Source organism: Pygoscelis adeliae, unplaced genomic scaffold (genome assembly GCF_000699105.1).
Source record: "Pygoscelis adeliae isolate BGI_AS28 unplaced genomic scaffold, ASM69910v1 Scaffold137, whole genome shotgun sequence".
NCBI lineage: Eukaryota > Metazoa > Chordata > Aves > Sphenisciformes > Spheniscidae > Pygoscelis > Pygoscelis adeliae.
Genome location: NW_008825099.1, coordinates 660727 through 680880, shown reverse-complemented (window position 1 = coordinate 680880; position 20154 = coordinate 660727). Strand labels below are relative to the sequence as shown.

Sequence of the window (20154 nt, the reverse complement as noted above, 5' to 3'; positions counted from 1 at the left end):
AGACTGGAGCTGAGTTTTTCTGACGGTAGAGTCCTTGCTGAACACAACGGGATTTCTAAACCGTTCTGCTGCTTTTTGTAATCGCTCAGCACGATGTTCCTCTGTTCCATTCTGCTAGGAAAAAAACCAGACACACAACAGTTTCTTTTGTTTACAAACGGGAAGACAAGAATTCGAAAAGGTACGTTTCGGCGAGGGGACAGGATGCAGCTTTTGCAAAGAGGATTTCACAACTCGGGCTGCGGTTTATATAGGATGAAAGTATCAGCTGCGGAAAAAAAGGAGAAGACTGATTAACTTTTCCTTTTTTTTGTTTAATGTGTGGTGGCAACGACCAGCTTTTTCCTACGTGGGCACCCTCCTGCAGGACTCTCTACTTACTCAACAGCCAGACCTATTAGTTGTGACCGGCATTTGCCAGTGATTCCAATTTTAAACGAAAAATCACTCCTTTGCAACTTTGATTTGCCAAGTGCTGCGCATGCTGCTGCCAAGTAGTGGCGTCTCTACCCCTGAACACAATCTGTATCGTTTTAAAAGCGTGTTGCCTTTAGCCTGTCTCCCTGCCCGGTAAAGAAATCTGTCGTTTTCTGTAGTCCCACAGACTTGTATGACAAGAAGAACTAGTTTCTAATTTTATGCCCATTGAGATAAACCACTAATGCTAGATGAAGGCTAAAAGGTAGGATTATAATACTACCCCACTGAACTGCATTTGATCAGCTATAACTTTCCAAAGCCAGATTTGTAAGTAAGCCCTTTACAGCTAAGGAAACTACAATTATCTTTTCCAGGGCTTCCTATGTTAATACTGGTAACAAATTCAAATGGTTCTATCAACACGAAATATCCCAGAAGACTGAACCACCGCAGCGTGTGGAAACTGCAGATACCGAGGTGCTGTGTACCAAACAAATATTTCATTTTATACCTAATCTTTTATTATTTTTATTAAGTGTTTTGAAAGTAAATAGGCAAAGGCTAAGATGCATGACTAATAGCTAAGCCTGCTGAATGCTGAAACTGGTTATCAAAAGCTACCAAGACTTTGCCCTTCCTCTGCATTGAGACAATCGGTAATGAGGGAGTTCTCCAATGGCCTATTCTCTAGCCTCAAGGAGGCCGGGGATACACAATCCCCAAGGGAAGGTAACAGTTTATCCTTTTCCACAAACACAGAATGCCTCATTTAGAAACGTGTAAACTGCATTTTATTAAAAAACAAATCCACCTCAATGCTGAGAGCTCCATGAGAACAGATGGACATCATATATTCCTTATAATGCCGCTTTCCAACTCTTTACTTAGAAAGACGTACACAGAGATAAACTGTTAAGTTGCACCTTTTGTGGGAGTATCTCAAAAAAAGCAACTCCTTCACGGAAGCTTTTCATAAAAAGAAATACCATTTTCATCAGGCTAGGTGATACCCAATTACCCTAAGAGGCGGCCCGTGTGTCATTTGTCCAATTAAGCTTAAAAAAGTATCACTCGTATGCTCTGGATGAGTTTTCAGCTGCACTAATCGGGTGGTTATGATTCTGGTTAAATAAAAGCGGTTTCCTGTTATTAGCACAATAACCATCTGACAGCCTAAAGCAGTCTTTACCAAAATAAACAAACATGACTAATTTTTTAGGCCTGGCAACATGCTAAAATATCAGTGTGATTAGCCAGTAAATCCCATTTTAAGAAACCTTTTTATGACTGGGGACTTCTGCCACTTTACAAATTTATTCCTCTAAGCCCACTAATTCAGTTAGCCTTTTCAATCCATTGTATTATTCTTGGGCCAGCTTCATTTTGCATTAAATCCACTGCAGAAAGCTAAATTGAACGCAAAAATCAGACTTGATCCAGGCTTCCTTTTGTTCAAAGATAGAGACCGAAAGTCCTCTGCTGCTGCCACACACTTTCATCACCAATTTATAGGAACCGACAGTGTAAGGGAAAAGCAATGAAAGTCATTGTTTTGGGACTTCAAAGCATCTCTGTATCTGGGGAAGGAAATCCTTTCAGTCAGCAGTGCTTTCCCCCCAGACTGCAGGTGGGTGAAAAGTTATACCCAACTGGAAGTGCCCCAGAGCCATAGGGATATTAATGACATACAGGGACTATTTAAAGAAAATATATAATAGTAAGAACACAAGGGGCCTAATTAAGAAAATGAAATGGAAAATTAATTGGTGTGCGCTTTATGCTGAAGTGGTGAAGATTAAGAATAGGCAAAACGACCGCATACACCGCATACTCGTGTCTATTTTTCTCAGAAGCACTCGTTGTCAAGCACCCAAGTATGTATGCCTTTAAAGTGTAGCACGGCTTAATTTTAATGGAGAAAAAACAGAGGGTCAGGCTTGGGAGGGAAGCAAATCACTGAGAGTCCAATCCTGCTCCCGTTAAAGTCAGGGATGGAGCCCGTGCTGTATTTCTGATTTCAGTGACAACCTGAACAATAAGAACTGAGAAATGCTTGTTATATCTCTTACTGTTATGTCAATGACAAGTCTCAAGATAAAAAAAAAAAAAAAAAAAAAGGAAAATGTGTTGAATAATCAACAGGAAAAAACCCAGTGCATTGCAAACTATGCAACTGCACTGCCATGAAGATTTTCTGCGTTTCTTACTGTGAAGGCTTTGATAAGAAATCATTTTCCTCCTCACGAAGTACAAACCCGAAATCGGAACACACAGGTACTGAGACAAAAGCATTAATCAAAACTTACCTTAATGTCTTGCTCTGAGCTATCAGTTACAGCTTTCTGAGCAGCACTGGAGAGTGAATTTGCCACCTGTGGCTGAGCTTCTAGGAGCTTCTTCAGCTTCAAATCCACCAACTTACTGTTTTGTTCTGCTAAATATGCAAATACCACATACAACAGAGTGAGATGCATTTAAATGCAGAGTCGCTACAACAATGTAGAAATTTAAAAGGTAGATTTCATTCACTTTGCTATCATTTCAAACTAAAAAAGTAAAAACTAGAAGGAATTTTTTTTTTTTTTTTGCAATTCAGATTGGCGTAAATTTGTATAACGTGCATAGATAATGCCTAAGTTCTCTCAAAAAATATATGCAGCACTCAGCTGAACAAGTAAACGTGCTTGAAGACAGTCAATGAAAACACACAGAAAGGAGACAATGTTTACTTTAAGTTACTCCCAACCTGTACATACCTATACTTCGGTATAAAAACACCCTTAAAGAGCCATTTGTTTTAAGATGACATATAACAATTTATCACATATTCTAAGTACTGATAACCCCTCAAGTTTATGAACTACTAATTCATCCTAAGGCTCCTTGGCACAGCTTCTCAACATTAAAATTTCAGTATCAAAAGAGACAGCTTTCTAGTAATATTTTACTATGATTTATAGAATACGTTGAAGCCGTGAGAGCTGTAAAACGCTTCATAACTGCATCGAAGGGACAGATTCAAAGTCTGCTGAAGCCCCCAAATTTTTTTTCATCAGTTTTAGCAACTTGGATCAGAGCCCAGAGAAATAAGAGTCGAGAATTTTACCTCCCAATAATGCTCATTCTGTACATGACTGTTGACTATATGAATTTGTAACACGCCTACACACACACTTACCTACACATACACACATAATAAGGAGAAAGGTGTTAATAACAAACCACAGTGCAGATCTATGGAGCTAACCCTGGGTAGGAAGGCAGAACAACACTGGCGCAGAAGCCCCCAGACATACTCTACATGCAGCACCACGTGAGAAATTGCCCCTGAAACGGAGCAAATGCAGCATCATCTGCGTATATCATGCACATACATCTGGGCCTTGGGTCAAACACTTGGGTCAAAAAATAGCAGTTGCTATGTTCTTCTATAGGCACAGCCTGAGATTTTCACTGCGGGCTGGTGACTTCTAGTTGGTGTGGGAAGTGGAGCCATGACTCTTTTGCCGCACAGCTCCTTCCAAGGTTTGGAGCGCTCCGATTCATGTTAGCCAAAATATTTTTGGCACGCTGGCAATCAAATGATGCCTGCCACCAGCAGCAATGGGCTGGGTTGGGTTATGACGAAGGATAGTTTCCCTTTCCTCTGGCACACCCAGTCAGAGTGCCCTTAATTGAGGCTCACATGTAAGTACATGCACATTCTCGTGGGTTTATACATAAACATCATGTAATAACTATGATATAAGAGGTTCACATTTTATCAGATACATTCACAGCAGCGTATGGTAGCAGTACTGACAGACAGATGCAATATTTAAAACCAACAACTGGCCGCAAAAATAAAAAAAAAGTTTTCTCTTCTTGAGAGAGATGGGAGGGACTAAGATTCAGCAGGGGACAAATTAATTAAGACGGTTGTAATGATCCCAAATGTGAAATGTCCCTTACAGTTTTGCATTTAGGTGCTCCCAGGAGATTCAGCCTTCATTAGAACTTGGTATGAATTGGCAGAATCCCATCGAAAACTGTGTACACTGATTTCTATCACAGCATTAGACTGTTTTCTGTATTATTGTCCATCCCCTTCCTTACTCGTCTGTTCCTCTGGCTACTGTGCAGACTGAACTGCAAAATGATGTCCCAGTTTTTTTCCAGAATGTCTTCCCATGGTGGAGATGAAGCATTGGGTAGTGGGTTTGTATCCATGAGAAGGTATCTCTCAAGAAAAAAGGCCCACAGATATAAATGTTGGTAAGTCACTGGGGCTATGTAACAGGAATATTCATTTACTGATTTTCTATTTCTCCTAAAATGAACCAGTATTTATTGGAAAAGTATTTGACAAGGATTCTGCTCTAAATCAGCTTAATTCAAATGCTGGAAATACTAAATATATTTTCTTATGTGTTTGGAAATCCTCAAATAAAAAAAATAAAGGACATGACTCAAACCTTTTGCATTCAAAAAAGTCTAGAAAGTGCTATACACACATCATTGTCGGTTTAATTTACAAAGAGCAAACACTAACGAAGTCTTTTGATTTAATATATTATGGGCTACAAACTTGGGTCCGGTTGGCATGGGCAGAACTAAGTCAGAGGATGCTGTAGGAAGTTCTCTCTTGTACTGCCTTTATCCCGATACTGTCCTGTGCTTAGCACACTTCTCTGGGCTCGAGCTAACTTGTAGGGAGCAGAAACGCCCTGGCAGAGCAGCATACCGTACTACAAAGAGGCCCTCAGCAATCCCCAGGGCCACTGGCAACAGGCAGACTTGTACAGAGAACAAACTCCTTTAGCAACTCTGTGAGCAGAGGAGCCCCTTACTGATGGGCAATTACCTTCACATCTTTGAAGATCTAGTGCATTTTTAAATAAGCATCTCCCTTGTAAGATCCTGACATATTTATCATCTATGGAGGAACCTGAACTCCAGTTTTGCTTTATTACAATTTTTGAAAGGGGAAATACCACTACTATGATTTATTATTACTTGACCAGCATGTGCTAAGATTATACAAGCATTTCTACAAGAATACATGTCATGCCATGGCAGGAGGGTTGGACTAGATGACCTTTAAAGGTCCCTTCCAACCCAAACTATTCTATGATTACGAATGGTTTTCAAATGTGTTATTAAAAATCTATTACTTGAACTTTGTAAAGTAAATAGGACTAATTCTGTTCAAATTTATACCTCCATGTCCCCACTTGAGCAACAAGGTATAAATACAAGAACTGGTACTCAGGAAGGAACTGGAGGGCTACCAAGCCTACAAGGAAACATAGAGGCATGTTTGCTCCTTTCACTGAGCAAGTGGACCAGAATGTCGGTGCGGAGAGCAGCAGCTGTACTCACCAACTCAGTTGCTCACTGCTCTGGCCTGCCTACCTTGCTTTGCTGGGATAATCCAGGTAGGGTGATTTCAGGTGGTTCTGCTTTACAAATCTGGCCTGGGTCCCCTTCCCCATCAAGAGACATTTAAGTCTGCCATTGTTGGAAATAATGATTTGGTTGCTGATTTTAAATTTCAACTAAACATGAATGCAAAGTATTAAAAAAGAATAAGCATCAGGGTTTAAAAGACCTGAAAAGGCATGAAGGAATAAAGCTATGACAGAGAGAAGCAGCACATCAGTACTAACATGATAATGGCGTGTTAGTCATGCAAAATACACAAAATAGCCATTATTTAAATTACCCGTTGAATCAAGGTCATTTTCTAGGTTAGTAAGCTCATCTCCACCTCCAGTAACAGAGCATTCAGGAACCTCCTCATTAGTATCTATCTCAATATTATCATCATCCTCATCCTCATCTGTAGGAACATACAGCATTAAGGTTAGTATTTTCTTATGTACATGCACCACATCACTAAAAAAAAAAAGAATGCTTTAGAGAACAAATAGAGTTATGATAAAAATGCAAATCATTAAATAAGTCTGAAAGGAGATTTCACTCTGTCCACTCATGGATTTAACTTTAAACTGATGCAATTCAATATACACACAGGGGGCTCTGCTGGAAACTTCTGCTACAATAAAGGTTGAGTCTGGCCTCAGCAGCGGCTGTTCTCTGCGCTGAATCTTTGGCTAACTCTGAAAAGCATGTATGCTTTTCCTCATAACTCGAGTCAAAATAATTTCCCTTAGGCTCCCGGTTCTCTATAATGCAGAATGGATGCCGAAGCTGGCATACGGCAGGTTTGGATGGCAGGAGAAGGACCTGGGAGCCGCAGTCTCTTGAGAAAGGCAGCAGCTCCAGGTACTGAGAGTGTTGTACCTCTCTCCCAGCTCAGTGAGAGTTGCTACTCCTTACTTTGCACAATACATCACAGACCAGTGATCACTGTACCTTACTCAGGTGTTAGCATCTTCCACCATTTCTGATACAAAGAGGAAAACTACCACCTGGCACATCACGCTTTGCAAGCACTGACCTCAGGTGTAGCAAGAGCACAGTCACAGATTGCTGCCTTACTGCAACACTTTGAATCAGCGTTGTTTGTAAGCTACATACATTTTAAATAAAATAATAATTGTAATTGTACTTTATATTTTTTATTGGCTCTTTCTACCCAGTTTCTCAGAGCAACTTATGAATATCACTTGTAAATGAGCCCCATAATGTTTTATGAAGTAGGCGATTATTATAATTACAATTATGATGATGTAGGTAAATTATGGCACAGAAAGAGTAAGTAACCTGAGGAAGATCAAATAGCAAATGCTGAATTGTGAAGCAGATCCCAGAAAAAAAAAAAACTGACTCACATTTTCAATACAAATATATAATGAAATTACAAGTCCATAAAAGCTAGATTAATACCTTCAAAACATGTAGTTGCATTGTATTTACTCACTTTTAAGTCTCATATCAAATGCTATCTAGACTTGTTCAGACTTATACAAACATTTTTTTCCTATGTATATATGCATGCATGTAAAAACGACAAAAAAGAGAAGGCTGGAGTGCGTCTGGAGAAAGAAGACACATATAGTAACTAAAGGAACTTTAAAAACACTTCACAGTAGGAAAAAATACTAATTATAATTACCGGACATTGGTACATTCAAACGCCATATAAACAAAAAGGATCCTAAACATAGTACCAAGATGCCATAATCCTGAATACCAGAAGTTTGGGGAAGTTTGGACCAGGATTCGTGCTCATCACTCATCATCTGTCTTTGAAATACACATCCCCAGATGCTTGCACTTCAGGCCCACACTGCTGACAAAAAGGTCATACAGTTGTTTCTTTTCTTTACCTCTTTATCTCCACAGTCCCTATAATTCCCATTTTAGGAGCCTGTTGACTTTTTTATATGTCTGCTACTCTTTTCTAACCAGCTGCTCCCTCAGTTCCTCTGTAATTAATCAATGTCTTTCGCAGACCTCTGCCGATTCAGTGTAAGGCTCTTGCTGTGACAGACAGAAGCAAAGAAGTTTCTGTTTCAGTGTCTTATTCAACATCTGTTGTGTGTACGATGGAGCAGCAGTCTGTGAAGTAGGACACCTCTGTTTCAGCTGACCACCATGACTTCCCTGGGCTCCTCTCCACTAATTCTCAATGGTCCCTGAAAGAGTCAGCTTTCCTCCAAACTGCCTCAGCTTGAGCCAGATGGATGGAGAACAACACCTCTCCCCAGCCAAACCAGGATCTGCGACCAGACCTGGGACCTGACAGATAGTGCTTCAGGTGTACAACTGGGCGGGCAGAAACACTCAGGACTCTCTGTGACATTCTTTCTGTTCCCACTTAAATTCACACAGATGGTTCTGTGATCTGGACTCCAGTTGTTTCAGGTAGCACAGAGGTAGGTGAACAAAGTAGAAGGGCACAGTGTGATCATCATGAAGTGGAGAAAGGGATGGGGTAAAAAGCAGACTGAAGAGAAAACAGAGAATGGTAAAGCAGCAACAGCAACAACTCTAAAGTTCTGAATTTTCTTCAAAGCATCTCTACTTTTTCTAATGAGGAGCTGGATTTCTCACATGATTTTAAATCCTTCATGATGGTGTCAGAGAAATTCAGTGGCACTCAGGCCACGGTACTCTCAAACGTATCCTGGAGCTCACGGTGGCACACTGAAAGCATGACTGGGCTAACAGCAGCAAAGGACCATGGACATTTGGAAGAGGTGGAAGAGAAAGAAAGAGGGACACCGCTGTGGCAGAGGGAAACCAAATCCACCTCGAGCCTACAGGCAGGCAATGACTTTCCAAAGCACCCAAAGAAGTCAGCTCGCAAGGTCAGCTCACAACTACCAGTCATCCAGCAGGATGCTGGATGTGTCAAAACAATCTAAACAAGATGACAGGGTTTTAGACTGCTGCATACTAAGGGACTGCTTATATTAGATTATTTGATTTTATTTAATTTAATATAGCGAGATGAGATCAGAGGCACTGTCTTCGACACCACCATTTTAGGTAACGAAAAAGATGGGAATGTTGAAGACATTCCTAGTGTCAGATAATGACCCGACCTAGTATTTAATTTAAAGTTGGCAGGCTTTGACTGAATATGATTATCAGGACATTTACACTTTATTAAAAAAAAAAATTCAATTAAAAGCATTCATTTGAAGTAATTTTAGAAATTTTCAAATATCTTTCAAAATCTACAGATTCTTTGTTTTAAACTACTCTAGGTTTTTTTTCTCCAGTCCAATGTTCTTCCAGTGTATTAAAAAGGGAAATGTGTTTAGGGAGCATGTTACAACAAGATTTTGCAATTACAAATGATAAAAGGAACAACATGACGAAGAGATAACAGATATCTTTTATGAAAAGAACAAATTACTAGTGTGAAAAACTTAAAGCATTTGGTCTAGAACCAGGGCACGTATTTAGAAGAGTACTAAAGAACTGCTTCCTTGAAAAGTATGTAAATGTGGATCCTAGAAAGACAGCGAAGCTTTACTATGTCATGAAGAAATGAAGAAAATTAAAGATAAAGGATTAAGTCAACAACTAAACAGCACTGACCATTACCTACACAGTAGGTAGGTACTGCAGTCTGGACTGCAGAGAGCGAACTAAGAATCTTTTGGAACCAAATGGAAATGCCAGAATATTGGTGGGAAAAAAGATCCAGAGGCATTTTATAGCTCATATGTCTTACTATTCAGATTAAGCTCAGGCTTAATTTGTGGTTAAACTGATATTCTCTTGACTTGGTTTAAGCTTGTCCACATGTGAAGGAGTTGCAGCAGACTGCATCAATTTCTAGACAAAATTAAAAAGGAACAATTTTCATAGAGAGGTAAAAGCACTGATGGGGGCTGGATCACATTAGTGGGAGAAGCATATGTAAGCTGCCACTGGAGTTGCATGAACAGTACTCGCTCTTTAGGGAAGATGCCTCCAGGATTGTCTCTGGGAAATCCTTCAAGCTTGTGGATACTCAGATATTTAGTTTATTTACTTTTGGGTACAGAGTTCACTTTAAGGCTACAGGATGTGACAGGAGCATCTGAACAGTAATAAAGGAAGCAAAGGCGGGGAATGGAAGAAATGCAGAGTCGAAATACTGGTTCAGTGTACAAGAAATCAGATGTCAGGACAAGAAAGTACAGCAGTAACTGCCAACAGATACAAATACTGCCTGTTAAAAACATTAAATCGAGGACTTAATGCTGTTTTATGAGTTTGAGACTAAGCATGATGAGTAAGCCTGAGCTACCACGTACATTCCTTCCAAATCATTGCCTTAGCAGTAAAATCTGTAACGTACCCTGAAAACTTTAAGCATACAAGTGCAATGCAACGCCAGCTGGCTCGCTTCGGTAAGTTTTTTAACTGCAGTACACCTTTCCAGCTTTTGTTATTAATTCCAAAATTTTTGAAAACTTTTTTTGTTTTACAATACATTTGGATTCTGCTTCTCCTGTGTTTTTCCCTCCCTGCTCCTCTAACATCTTTCTGTGTTGTTCTTGTGTTCATTCTCTTCTCCCCTCCCAGTTTTGCCTATTTTTGGCACTTTTTTTTCACCAAAGCCTCTTCACACTATGCTTGTCTTACCCCCTGTCCTCTCTATTGTTCCCTCCCTCTGCTGCCTACTCACCACCTCCAGATCCGAGCCACATCCTCACAAAGATGCCATCTCAAATAAAGGATGGAGATGTGCCAGAGAGTAAAGAAAACACACTACCCAAATCCCAAGAGAGTAGACGGGTGTGCCACTGCACAGGGACAATACCTAGATAAGATGTCAATTCCTTTGTCCCGTCGCTGCTGGGAAAATGGAGGATATTTGGATTCCTATCTCGATATTGTCCCTGGACCCATCTCAAGGCATCCGCTTATCAGCCTGAAGCTAGTAGGACATCTAATAAATTTGAAGCTGCCATCCCAAACCCTCTGGCAGTTGGCAGGAAGAAGTATTTTCTGTCTCACATGTCAAATAACCTATGAAAAAGACTGGATTTTGTAGCAAAGGATGCTGCTTATCCAGGAAAGTTTCAACTTGCCATAGGCATTTGAGTTTTTCAGACCATGATTAAATAAAGCCTTTTAACAGAGAATGTAGCACCAGTGCCAAAGCATGAAACTCTTAATGAGCATATAGAAACATTGAAAGAGATCGCATTTTCACCTACAATAGTGGGCAAGAGGTTAGTCTTTAAAAACTCCAAAATCCCAAAGCTGAAATGTAACTTTTTTCTGGAATAACTGAATTGAGAGAGGACAATGATTTGGTACATTCCCTTTTTGTAAATTAAAACATAGCAATCAATGCAGAAGGAGAGATTAATGAAGCATAATGGACAAGAGAGCTTGGAAGACATAAGATATTACTACAAGCTTGTCTTGAGTATTGTATAGGGAATACAGCACTATACACAGAAAAAAACCTGCTACATGTGAATGCAGTCAGGGGCAATATTCAGAATCCATTTGTAACAAGGAGACTGTCTATTAAATCCTAATTTTTAGTGGAAATAAAAAGACGAAAAAGACTGAACCCAGAAATAATTATAATTTATTTGGTTTATAACGTGTTGATGCCATTTCACAGAACTACTCCATTTTAGAAGAATGAATTTCTTGAGCGGAGATCTAGTGTGGCACCTGACATTACCAGCGGTGTGGTAGAAGTATGTGGAACATGTGCCATAAGGAAAGCTTTCTGAGAATGAATAAGTAGAAGTAAGTGCTATAAAATGCACATTGATGTGAAAAGAGCAAAGAGGAATAAAAGGAGACAGGGAATGAAAACTGGAAGTCCAAGAGAAGTTCAAATAGCTTGGCCGAACTACTGTATGAACAAAGAAAAATCAAGGTAGGAACTATAAACCAAGGAGATAATTCAAAGCACATGCAAAAGTAGAAAGCAGTGAAATTGTTATACTGGATAAAACCCAACAGGTACAGTGGTGATAGCTATAAACAAGTTGTCATCAGTACTGATACTGTCTCCTCCTTTAATAACGCTGAAACTCTCTGAGTGCATATGCAATCTATATATATAAATACTTTTTTAAAAAATATATATGCACAGTTACCTCTGAGACTGTTTATAAACTGAATGAAGGGCAGGAAGAGCAATGGCAAAACGCAGAGGAAAATATGAACAGGGAAGGCCAGATCCCAGAAAGCAGCATACTGGGATATTTAGCAACACTACAAGTGAGTCACTGAGACAAAACAGGGTAACTACTATCCAGCTGAGCACTCAGGATATACCCAGAAAGTGTACCTTACTTGGAGGGAAGAGATGGCAGGAACAGCTATGTACAGGCACAATAAAACAGTGAGGAGGAAGTTATTAAATAACATAGAATGGAAAGTCATAAATTGTGAAGAGGGATGAAGAACACCATAGTCTACTTAATATACAAGTACTGTGCCATTTTGCTCAGCCTGGCTTACTCCCTCCCCATCAAGAATGTAGTTTCCCTATTTATCATGAAAGAGAGTTATGTTGGCAAGCTTGGTTTACTGGGCAAAGAGAGGAAACTGAAGACCAAACCCAAAGAGAGACGTACAACTAACTGCTTTTCTCTTTGATGTTAAATGGAACAGAAGTGTAGGGTTTAGGGTGCAATAAGACTATATTTAAATATATATGCATATAAAATACACGTAATAGAGAAGAAAAAAATATTGTTGTTGAATCTACATGCATTGTGAACGTAAAGCTGGATTTTCCTGACACTTTGGCTTACAATTACATGTTAGTATGAGAAAAACAATTTCCCCTTAGAATACGTAGAAGACACTAAAAGAGCAAGAAGCCTGTACTGAAACGTGTGCTCAGCACCCATTTGAGTCTGAGTGACACTACATTACTCCAGCTCGTAGCACTGGCAGGTATATGAATTTTAATGACATTTCAAAGTCAGTTTAAAAACATTATAGCAATATTACAACTCAAAACCTGTGAAGGCAAGTGGTATGTCAAAAACCTGCCATTTAAAATCAAAAGGTTGTTGCCTCCACCTCCCATGGGCCGCCTTTAAAATTCTCTTCCCAAGCAGTCTTTTGAACACATTTAATACAAAATAAAGTTTCTTAAGTATTTCTAATGTTTTTTTCCCCCAAAATTATGTCCATGCTCCTATATAAAAATATATATTGAAGAGATTTTAACCAACAATCATAAAATTCTAAAAAACTGTGGGCAATGACAAATCTGTAAATAATGGGACAATATGAGCTACTTGTTCACATAACATCTTTTTTTTTTCAATCACATATATGCTTTTCTTTTAATTGTTGGAAATTAAGTGACACACTGATGATTTAGGAAACATATCTACGGCCAGGTCTTTTGATATGTGCACCTGATGAACAACAACATTTTGAAGCATGAATAAAAGTGATACCCAAAAAGGTCTCTGGTTTCTAGGTTGCCATAGGAATAAGATACAAGGTTCCTCAGCTCACCTCCAGATGCCTTTGACCTTTCTTTCAACTTTTCTGCAGCCATTTCACTGTAGCTAGGAAGTTCTGACATCTTCACTCCAGATCGAGCTTCTGCTATTAGCTGACGAGCTCGCTCCCTCAGCTGCCGCCGCCGCTCTTCATCTTGCTGCTAAGATATATTGAACAGTTGCCAACTCAGTAATAGACAGAAATGCAATTTCATTCTCAATCTGATCATCATGATAGTAACTGGTTTACAGCATGGTGCTTGGCCCACATTATAAATAGGATGCTCGATTACAGTTGGGTGTCACACCACAATTTTTAAAGACATCCATGAATCAGATTTTTTTTTTAAAGCATTCCCCAAATTATTAATGCATTAGAAACCTAATTATTTTCAATTTACAGCATTTATAAACTATGTTCTGTAAAAATACCTTGATGAAAATTCTCAGACACTTTTGTCTCAAAGTAATAACTACAAAAAGTTTTACCTTGGCTATAAAAATGGTTTTACTAAATTGAATTACTTGTTTGAGTAATATTCTCTCATAGAACTGAAATAAGAAGCCAGATGTTGCTCTTGGTTACTCCAATCACGAAGCTGACTTCAAAGTGTAAAGTGACATCGAATCTGAGGCATGGAAAGGAATCTAATCCTTTGACTTCAATGGATACCTCTTAAAAAAAAAAAATAAACTAATAATTAATGAAAATTAATGAAAGAACAATAGATGCCAGAGCAGAAAAGACTTTGCATCGCTTTAAAACATCCTACTAGTGGGGCTTTGGTCAGTAATTAAAGAGATCATACTGGAACCATCCCAGATAGTGCTGTCCCACTAAAGTTCGTAACTATCTTAGAAGCACGATAATATTTCAGTCACATAAATGAGCAAAGTTCTACAGCATGAAATTTTGGAAAAGACTAACCCACCATACTAAAAAAATATTAACAGAAAGATGTGTTTAAACATATCTATAAGAATCCATCAAACCATAACGAAAACAATTTCAGTTTTCACCTTAAAAATATGATTTTTTCAAAGTTAGGACTGTTTTCCCCCTCCCCTCAATATTAGAAATGCTTACAAGTGCAACAAAGTCAGCATTTGGCTTTAAGTCAAATCTGCCGATAACTTCATATTAGTGACATAATGACCAGGATAAAACCCAGGTATAGGCAGTTGACCTGAACGGAGTAGAATATAACAAACGGCTTAACTTTGGACAGTCGTCCTGGCAGCCTTCCCACCAACCCAGAAACTGAGCATCCCACACCTGCAGATGCTGGTGAGAGCTGCTGCCAAGTGCTATTTAGTTTAAGCAATCATTAATAAAACAAGCGCAAAATACTAATTAGGTACATTTTAGCCATTTCCATGTAAATTGTTTGTTTGTAGCTATTTACTCAGCATTGTTCTCGGCACAATAGAAAAAATGCAAATGACTGAATCAGAATGCAGCCCTAATGGGACTTTCTGTTTATAACCATTAGCCCAGAGGTGTGCTGTAATTCAATCCTCAAGCAGCAAGATTTAGCCTCATTAACAGCTTGCATGGGCAGGTTACAACTCATAAAACCCTACAGTAAACAAAGTATATAGACACAGCACAATATCTTGTCTCTGAGTGACAGAACCCTGATTCCCTATCAGATTGCCTTGATTTACTTTTCTCCTAATGTCCTTCCCCTAGAAAGACAATGCTGCCTGGGCCCTGCAAGGCAGCGGGATGGCACATTGGCTTTGTTTGCTTTCTCACCCTTTAACTTCCCAGAAGGCACAGAGCAACAGTTCTATCAAAAACTTATTTGGTAAAGTACACATTAGAAAGACAACTAGAAAGCTTCCCCCCTGCTCCTATGCACTATAATAGATCAATTTAATTTAATTTCTAGCCAGCCAACTGATAGAGCAACTGATTTTATTTCGACCCGCGGTATTCGGTAACATAAATTACATTGAATTTTGCATTAAATAAAACTGCTCAAATCTCTGCTATTTGTAATTCCTGGGATATAGGAGCTTGTGGGTTTGATTTAAATGACTTTTAAGAAGGAATGTGCAAAATTTATATTAAGATTCCCATGTGGTTGAACATCAAACAATTTAATCTACTACAGCCCACGTAGTTTAAAATAAGGCCAGTTACGTGTTTGTGCCAAATGTGCCCTAAACTGAGCAGGCTGATTCCCCGCTCTCCTTTTCTCCCCTCCTCCTGAAAGAGAACTTGTATCCTGAATTATTAGCATAGTCATTAACATCCTGGGGATCTCCAAGCAAACACAGATTATTGTGGCTTGTGTTTGTGCTGATTAAGCCAATCATCACCAGAGGATAAGAGAAAAAACAGCCTAGTTCTTGCTTAAATTCAATTCAGGTATTTGAACCCTCGGTTACTGAGCTCGGCAGAGGAAACACTGGTGGAAGGAGCAATGAATCTGAGAGCAGAAAAGGTAGGTAGATTAAGTTTTGAGGTACAGAACAATTATTAAACAGCAAATCAATCCCCTAGGTTTTGGAAAGGAAAGCGCTTGGGAGAGGTATGGAGGCATGAATATAGATATTTAAAAAAAAAGGAGACACGAAGAGAAGCTCTGCACCAAGAAAGGACCATGCAAACACAGATACAGTGATTTTTTTCCTGTACAGTTGAAGAGAAAACTCAGTAAAATCTTTCACCCTCTGACATGAACCTGACGTGCCAAAGAGACATTGAAGTTTGCTCTGTTATTTTCCCCCAAATACTTTGTAATGGTCTAAAAATCTGCCACGCGGATGCACGGCGAGGAAAACTTCACCATTTAAGGACAAACTCTTCAAGAATAAGTAATGTAATTCCTTGTTTCCCTCCTATAAAAATGTATTGGTATGCAATTTTTATATTTCACAGTTCACCGGCATCTCGGCAAGCTTTCTTCCACTGCTTCAATGGTGCTACTTTTAATTTTATCCTCCTTAGTCCTAGTAATTAAAGTGATCAGCAGTGGCATCCCAACGGCTTTGACACAGCTACAACCCCCTAGCAGACTCCGGCTTTTGAGGGGAAGGGGAAGAAAAAAAGGACGGGAGTTTCATTTCACTGGAACAAGAAAATCAAGCTTCTCCAATCCTCAACTTTATCCAATTGTTCTTTCAGCAGCCTTTGGATCTTAAGAAACAAATAAAAATGGCTGCCATTAGGGGGTCCCTTTTGTACTCGCCGCAGACGGCAATGACTGACATTACTTTGGCCAAAAATGATGCTGTGGATTTGGGAAGGTGAATTCGAATGTGAAACATTGGCGGGGCAGTTTCCGAGATCATTACCCGGCCAGCAATGTCGCTCGGCGGCAGCAGAAGCTGAGAGCTGACCAACTCAGTAAAATATTGAGAGCAGTGGAGTCTTGCAGGGGAAAAAACCCTCCAACCACCCTCATAAAACCTTAAATCACTGAAGATTCTGCAATCTTCTCGCATTTTCAAAAAAAAAAAAAACCTCTGCCAGGGATTTTCAGTCATCCTGTGGCAGAACTTTGGGAGGATCCAAACTGAGTTTACATCAAAAGTCTGATAACGTATTATACGCTCCCTATAAAAAAACATAATCCCATGAGCTGCATTTATTTGGTGTTTAAAAAGAAAATTCTTTACCGTGTCCATGGACTGAGGGAAAAAAAAAAACCTGGTCAGTTAGTGATACTCCACAGCAACAAAATTAAACCGGAATTGTACCTATGAGGGGGAGTGACTCCGATAGCTGTAGGTTTCAAAATCGTCCATGGTCTGCCCTGAGTGCACAGTACGTCTAAGAGAAAGAACTTGACTGCCACCTCTTTCATCATTAGACAGAAAGAACGGCTCTGTTATTAGCCATTCAGAAAGAAAAAGACTTCTGTGCTTGTCCAGAGGCAAGGATTACCAAAATGTACCTATTCAGTTAGTAGAGAAGACAGAATAAAAAAAATAAAAAAAAATAAAATTACACGAGCTTTAAAGGTTTGGGCAGGCTGGGTTTTACTGTGACCTTGATCGGCTCTTGTTTGAGTAAATAGGATTTGGGATGAAACATTAAAACTGTTTAGCAGATCTTTTCAAACCATTTCAAACTTTTCTTATGTTGGTTTATAATATAACCAGACATGCTTGTAAATGGCCACACCTGCTCATTTCTCTGGGGATGGCCTGATCTCTGCCTTTTCTAACAAAGAAAGGACGGGAGAAAAAAAATCAGCCTTTCTTGTTGCAAAACAGAGTGGAAAGTCAAAATCTTTCTCAAGTTTGTCCCATCTGGTCAGATTAAATCTTTGATCACCCTGGGGACCACATTTATGTTTGGTCTCTACTACCGTTTCAGAACAGCTCAAAATACACAGGTAGTGAGCAAGATATGAATTGCTAAGCAGGGAACACTCGACATAAACAAAAGTGCATTGGCTTTGGATTTCTGTGGCTAGTCAGATCGTAGGAAGTGGTCAGCAAAGACAGACATAAACATCTTAGACATTTTCTGCCTTCTGCCTGGTGTCTATATCAGCTACCTTACTACCAATAAACTGTATGTAGCTTGAAAATATTTTTTCATGAATGTATATCACAAAAAGTATCAAATCACTTGTCATAAAGAAGCAGCTATTGGCTTACGATCTATGGCACTGATGGACTAATGAGACAAGACAGAATGAAAACAGAAGCAGCCCAAAGTCTAAAACTGGAAGAATCGCAAACAATGTCTTAACAAAGCTGTTCCCTTTAAGAAAAAAAAGCCCCCAAAATTCACAATAAGATGGGGTTGTGTGGCTGTAAAATGGAGGTTTTTTTACCTAGGAGGTTTTTTTTAAAGAAATGTTTGCCAGCAATTTTTAATTTTTATTTCTTTTTTTAATATAATTTATGTTGTTCTGGAAAACCTGTAATTCACTTGGTACAGTATTTCTGGTGTGAAGAATGCTGGCCGTAGAAAAACAATCCATTGATAATTTAATTCCTTGTGTCATTGTGAAATTGAGAAACTCTTAGTTTACTGAATGAAAAAAAATATATATTTGAAAAAAAGAATGGCTGACTAAGTAAGTATCACCTTGTGCTACATCCAAGGCCTCTTGCTGGTTGTCTGGCTGCTCTTTTGTAGGCAAAAAGGAGCTGAACGCTCTCTGGCTCCTTAGATCTGGCCCAACAAATGCACTGCCAGTCATGCACATGGATCCAGCTTAAAACCCAGTGTGAGCCTAAAAGAAGCTAGTCAAACTGGCACCTACTCATGCAGAAGGAGATAGATTTGTCATGACAGGCTGATTATTCAATGTAAAGAAACAGTTTAGCTTTTCTAATCTGGTACAAATACATCTTTCTCAGAGAAAAAAGTAAAAGGTCTAACAGTTCAAGTATTTAAAGTAAAGAAACCAACAAAAAAATTGTAACGTCAAAGTGAACCATAGGTATTCGTGCTAGAGCATTCTGCAAAACAGCCCTGCAGTTCTATTCAGATAAATAAGATTTAACCCGTTTAACCCTTTAGGAGCTGCACATCTACACAACGATCAAGGCAAGCATTTCTATTTCACACTGCACTTGGCTCTACAGCAAGTTTTAAGGACAGGCTGAAATATCTAATTCCAAATACACTTTCTGTTTTCCTCCTCTTCTCGCTCCCCTGCACCAATACTAAGAGTGAGGCGCTCTCCCGGCGAACAATGCAAGGGCAGCCTTGCCTACCAATGGGGCTCCCAAGAAAGATCATCGAGAAAGTCGATCTGAACCAAAAGCAGCAACAAAGCCCTCTGCTAACTTCTTCCCTGGAATTTTCTCTGCTTAGGCAAGTTTGTGCTCTCCCTCATCTGGGGAGCATAATTAAGGACAACAATCACCTAAGGCGTCGGGACCCAGAAGCTTGTTACGCCTGTCACCATGACTGTCAATGCTATTGGCATTACCCACAAACAAGGTCTTAAACGTGCAGGCTGAGAAATATTCTGAAATAGTGCCATCATCCAGACAGGGCATAATGTCCCATCTGAGATCAATAAGTCTAAAGATGGTATTTTCTGTGCCTTTCCACAGCCGAGTTACAGACAGATGTTAAAGAAGCTGCTTACTCATTGTAGGAGTCAACATTCGTCGAGCTCCACTTAAGGGATTTTCTCTTGTGTAAACTTGACTTTATAATTTTAAAAAAAAAAAAAAGTGGCATTACGAAACAAAGACTTTTGGCAAGTGTATGGGATGTGTAAGCTGGAGAGCAGCATCTTTCAGACTGCCACCCTGGGAAGCTTCCTTCTTGGGCGGGCAACCCTGCGCCGAGGGAGGAGGACGTGCCCTCCTGAGGAATGCTCCCGGTTCACTCCCAGCCGAACAAAGCAGAGCGGGCTGCAGGGCGCCTCCGAAAGTTGTTCCCCCCCCCCCTTCTCTTAATTTTCGGAGGAGGGTGGCGGGATCCCAGTCCGCTTGCATGTGATGAGAACGGATAGAACAAGTGCAAACCTTATGCCTCCCTGGATCCTATTTTGCTGCTTTTTTTTGAAAATGTCCTGCAAACCGCTGGCAGCTTGTTTTTAATGGAAAATACCAATCGCCTAGGATCTATACCTAGCCTTTTGCCAATAATGAGAAAACTTCACCTTCTGTCCCCAGCAATTCTTAGGAAATCTTTTGCTGTTATTCCTACAAATCCAATTACAGATTGTTGAGTAGCTAGTGGAGTAAGCTTATTGAGGAGTGTCACATCACTAAGTCGTGCGTATGTGTTTCAGTTTGTAATGTGGTCTGAGCCGCTGTAGAGGTGTCAACTTAAAATGCAAGTAAGTAGCAGAACAGGGCTAATCCCAGCCACTACTCCCCTGCAGCCAAATTGTAGCGCAATGAATGACAGTGG

The 20154-nt window shown here is 39.6% G+C and overlaps 1 protein-coding gene across 1 annotated transcript in view; it reads right to left on the bottom strand.

Moving 5' to 3' along the window:
- EHBP1 (EH domain binding protein 1) overlaps positions 1 to 20154 on the bottom strand; it is a 236180-nt gene that overhangs the window by 40030 nt on the left and 175996 nt on the right. The window contains exons 14-17 of the mRNA XM_009327110.1: positions 13321 to 13468; positions 6125 to 6241; positions 2727 to 2854; positions 1 to 111 (exon numbers count right to left, since the gene is read on the bottom strand). The exon at positions 1 to 111 is cut by the window's left edge and continues 28 nt beyond it. Coding sequence (XP_009325385.1) covers positions 1 to 111; positions 2727 to 2854; positions 6125 to 6241; positions 13321 to 13468 — 504 coding nt within the window. The remainder of the gene's footprint in view (positions 112 to 2726; positions 2855 to 6124; positions 6242 to 13320; positions 13469 to 20154) is intronic.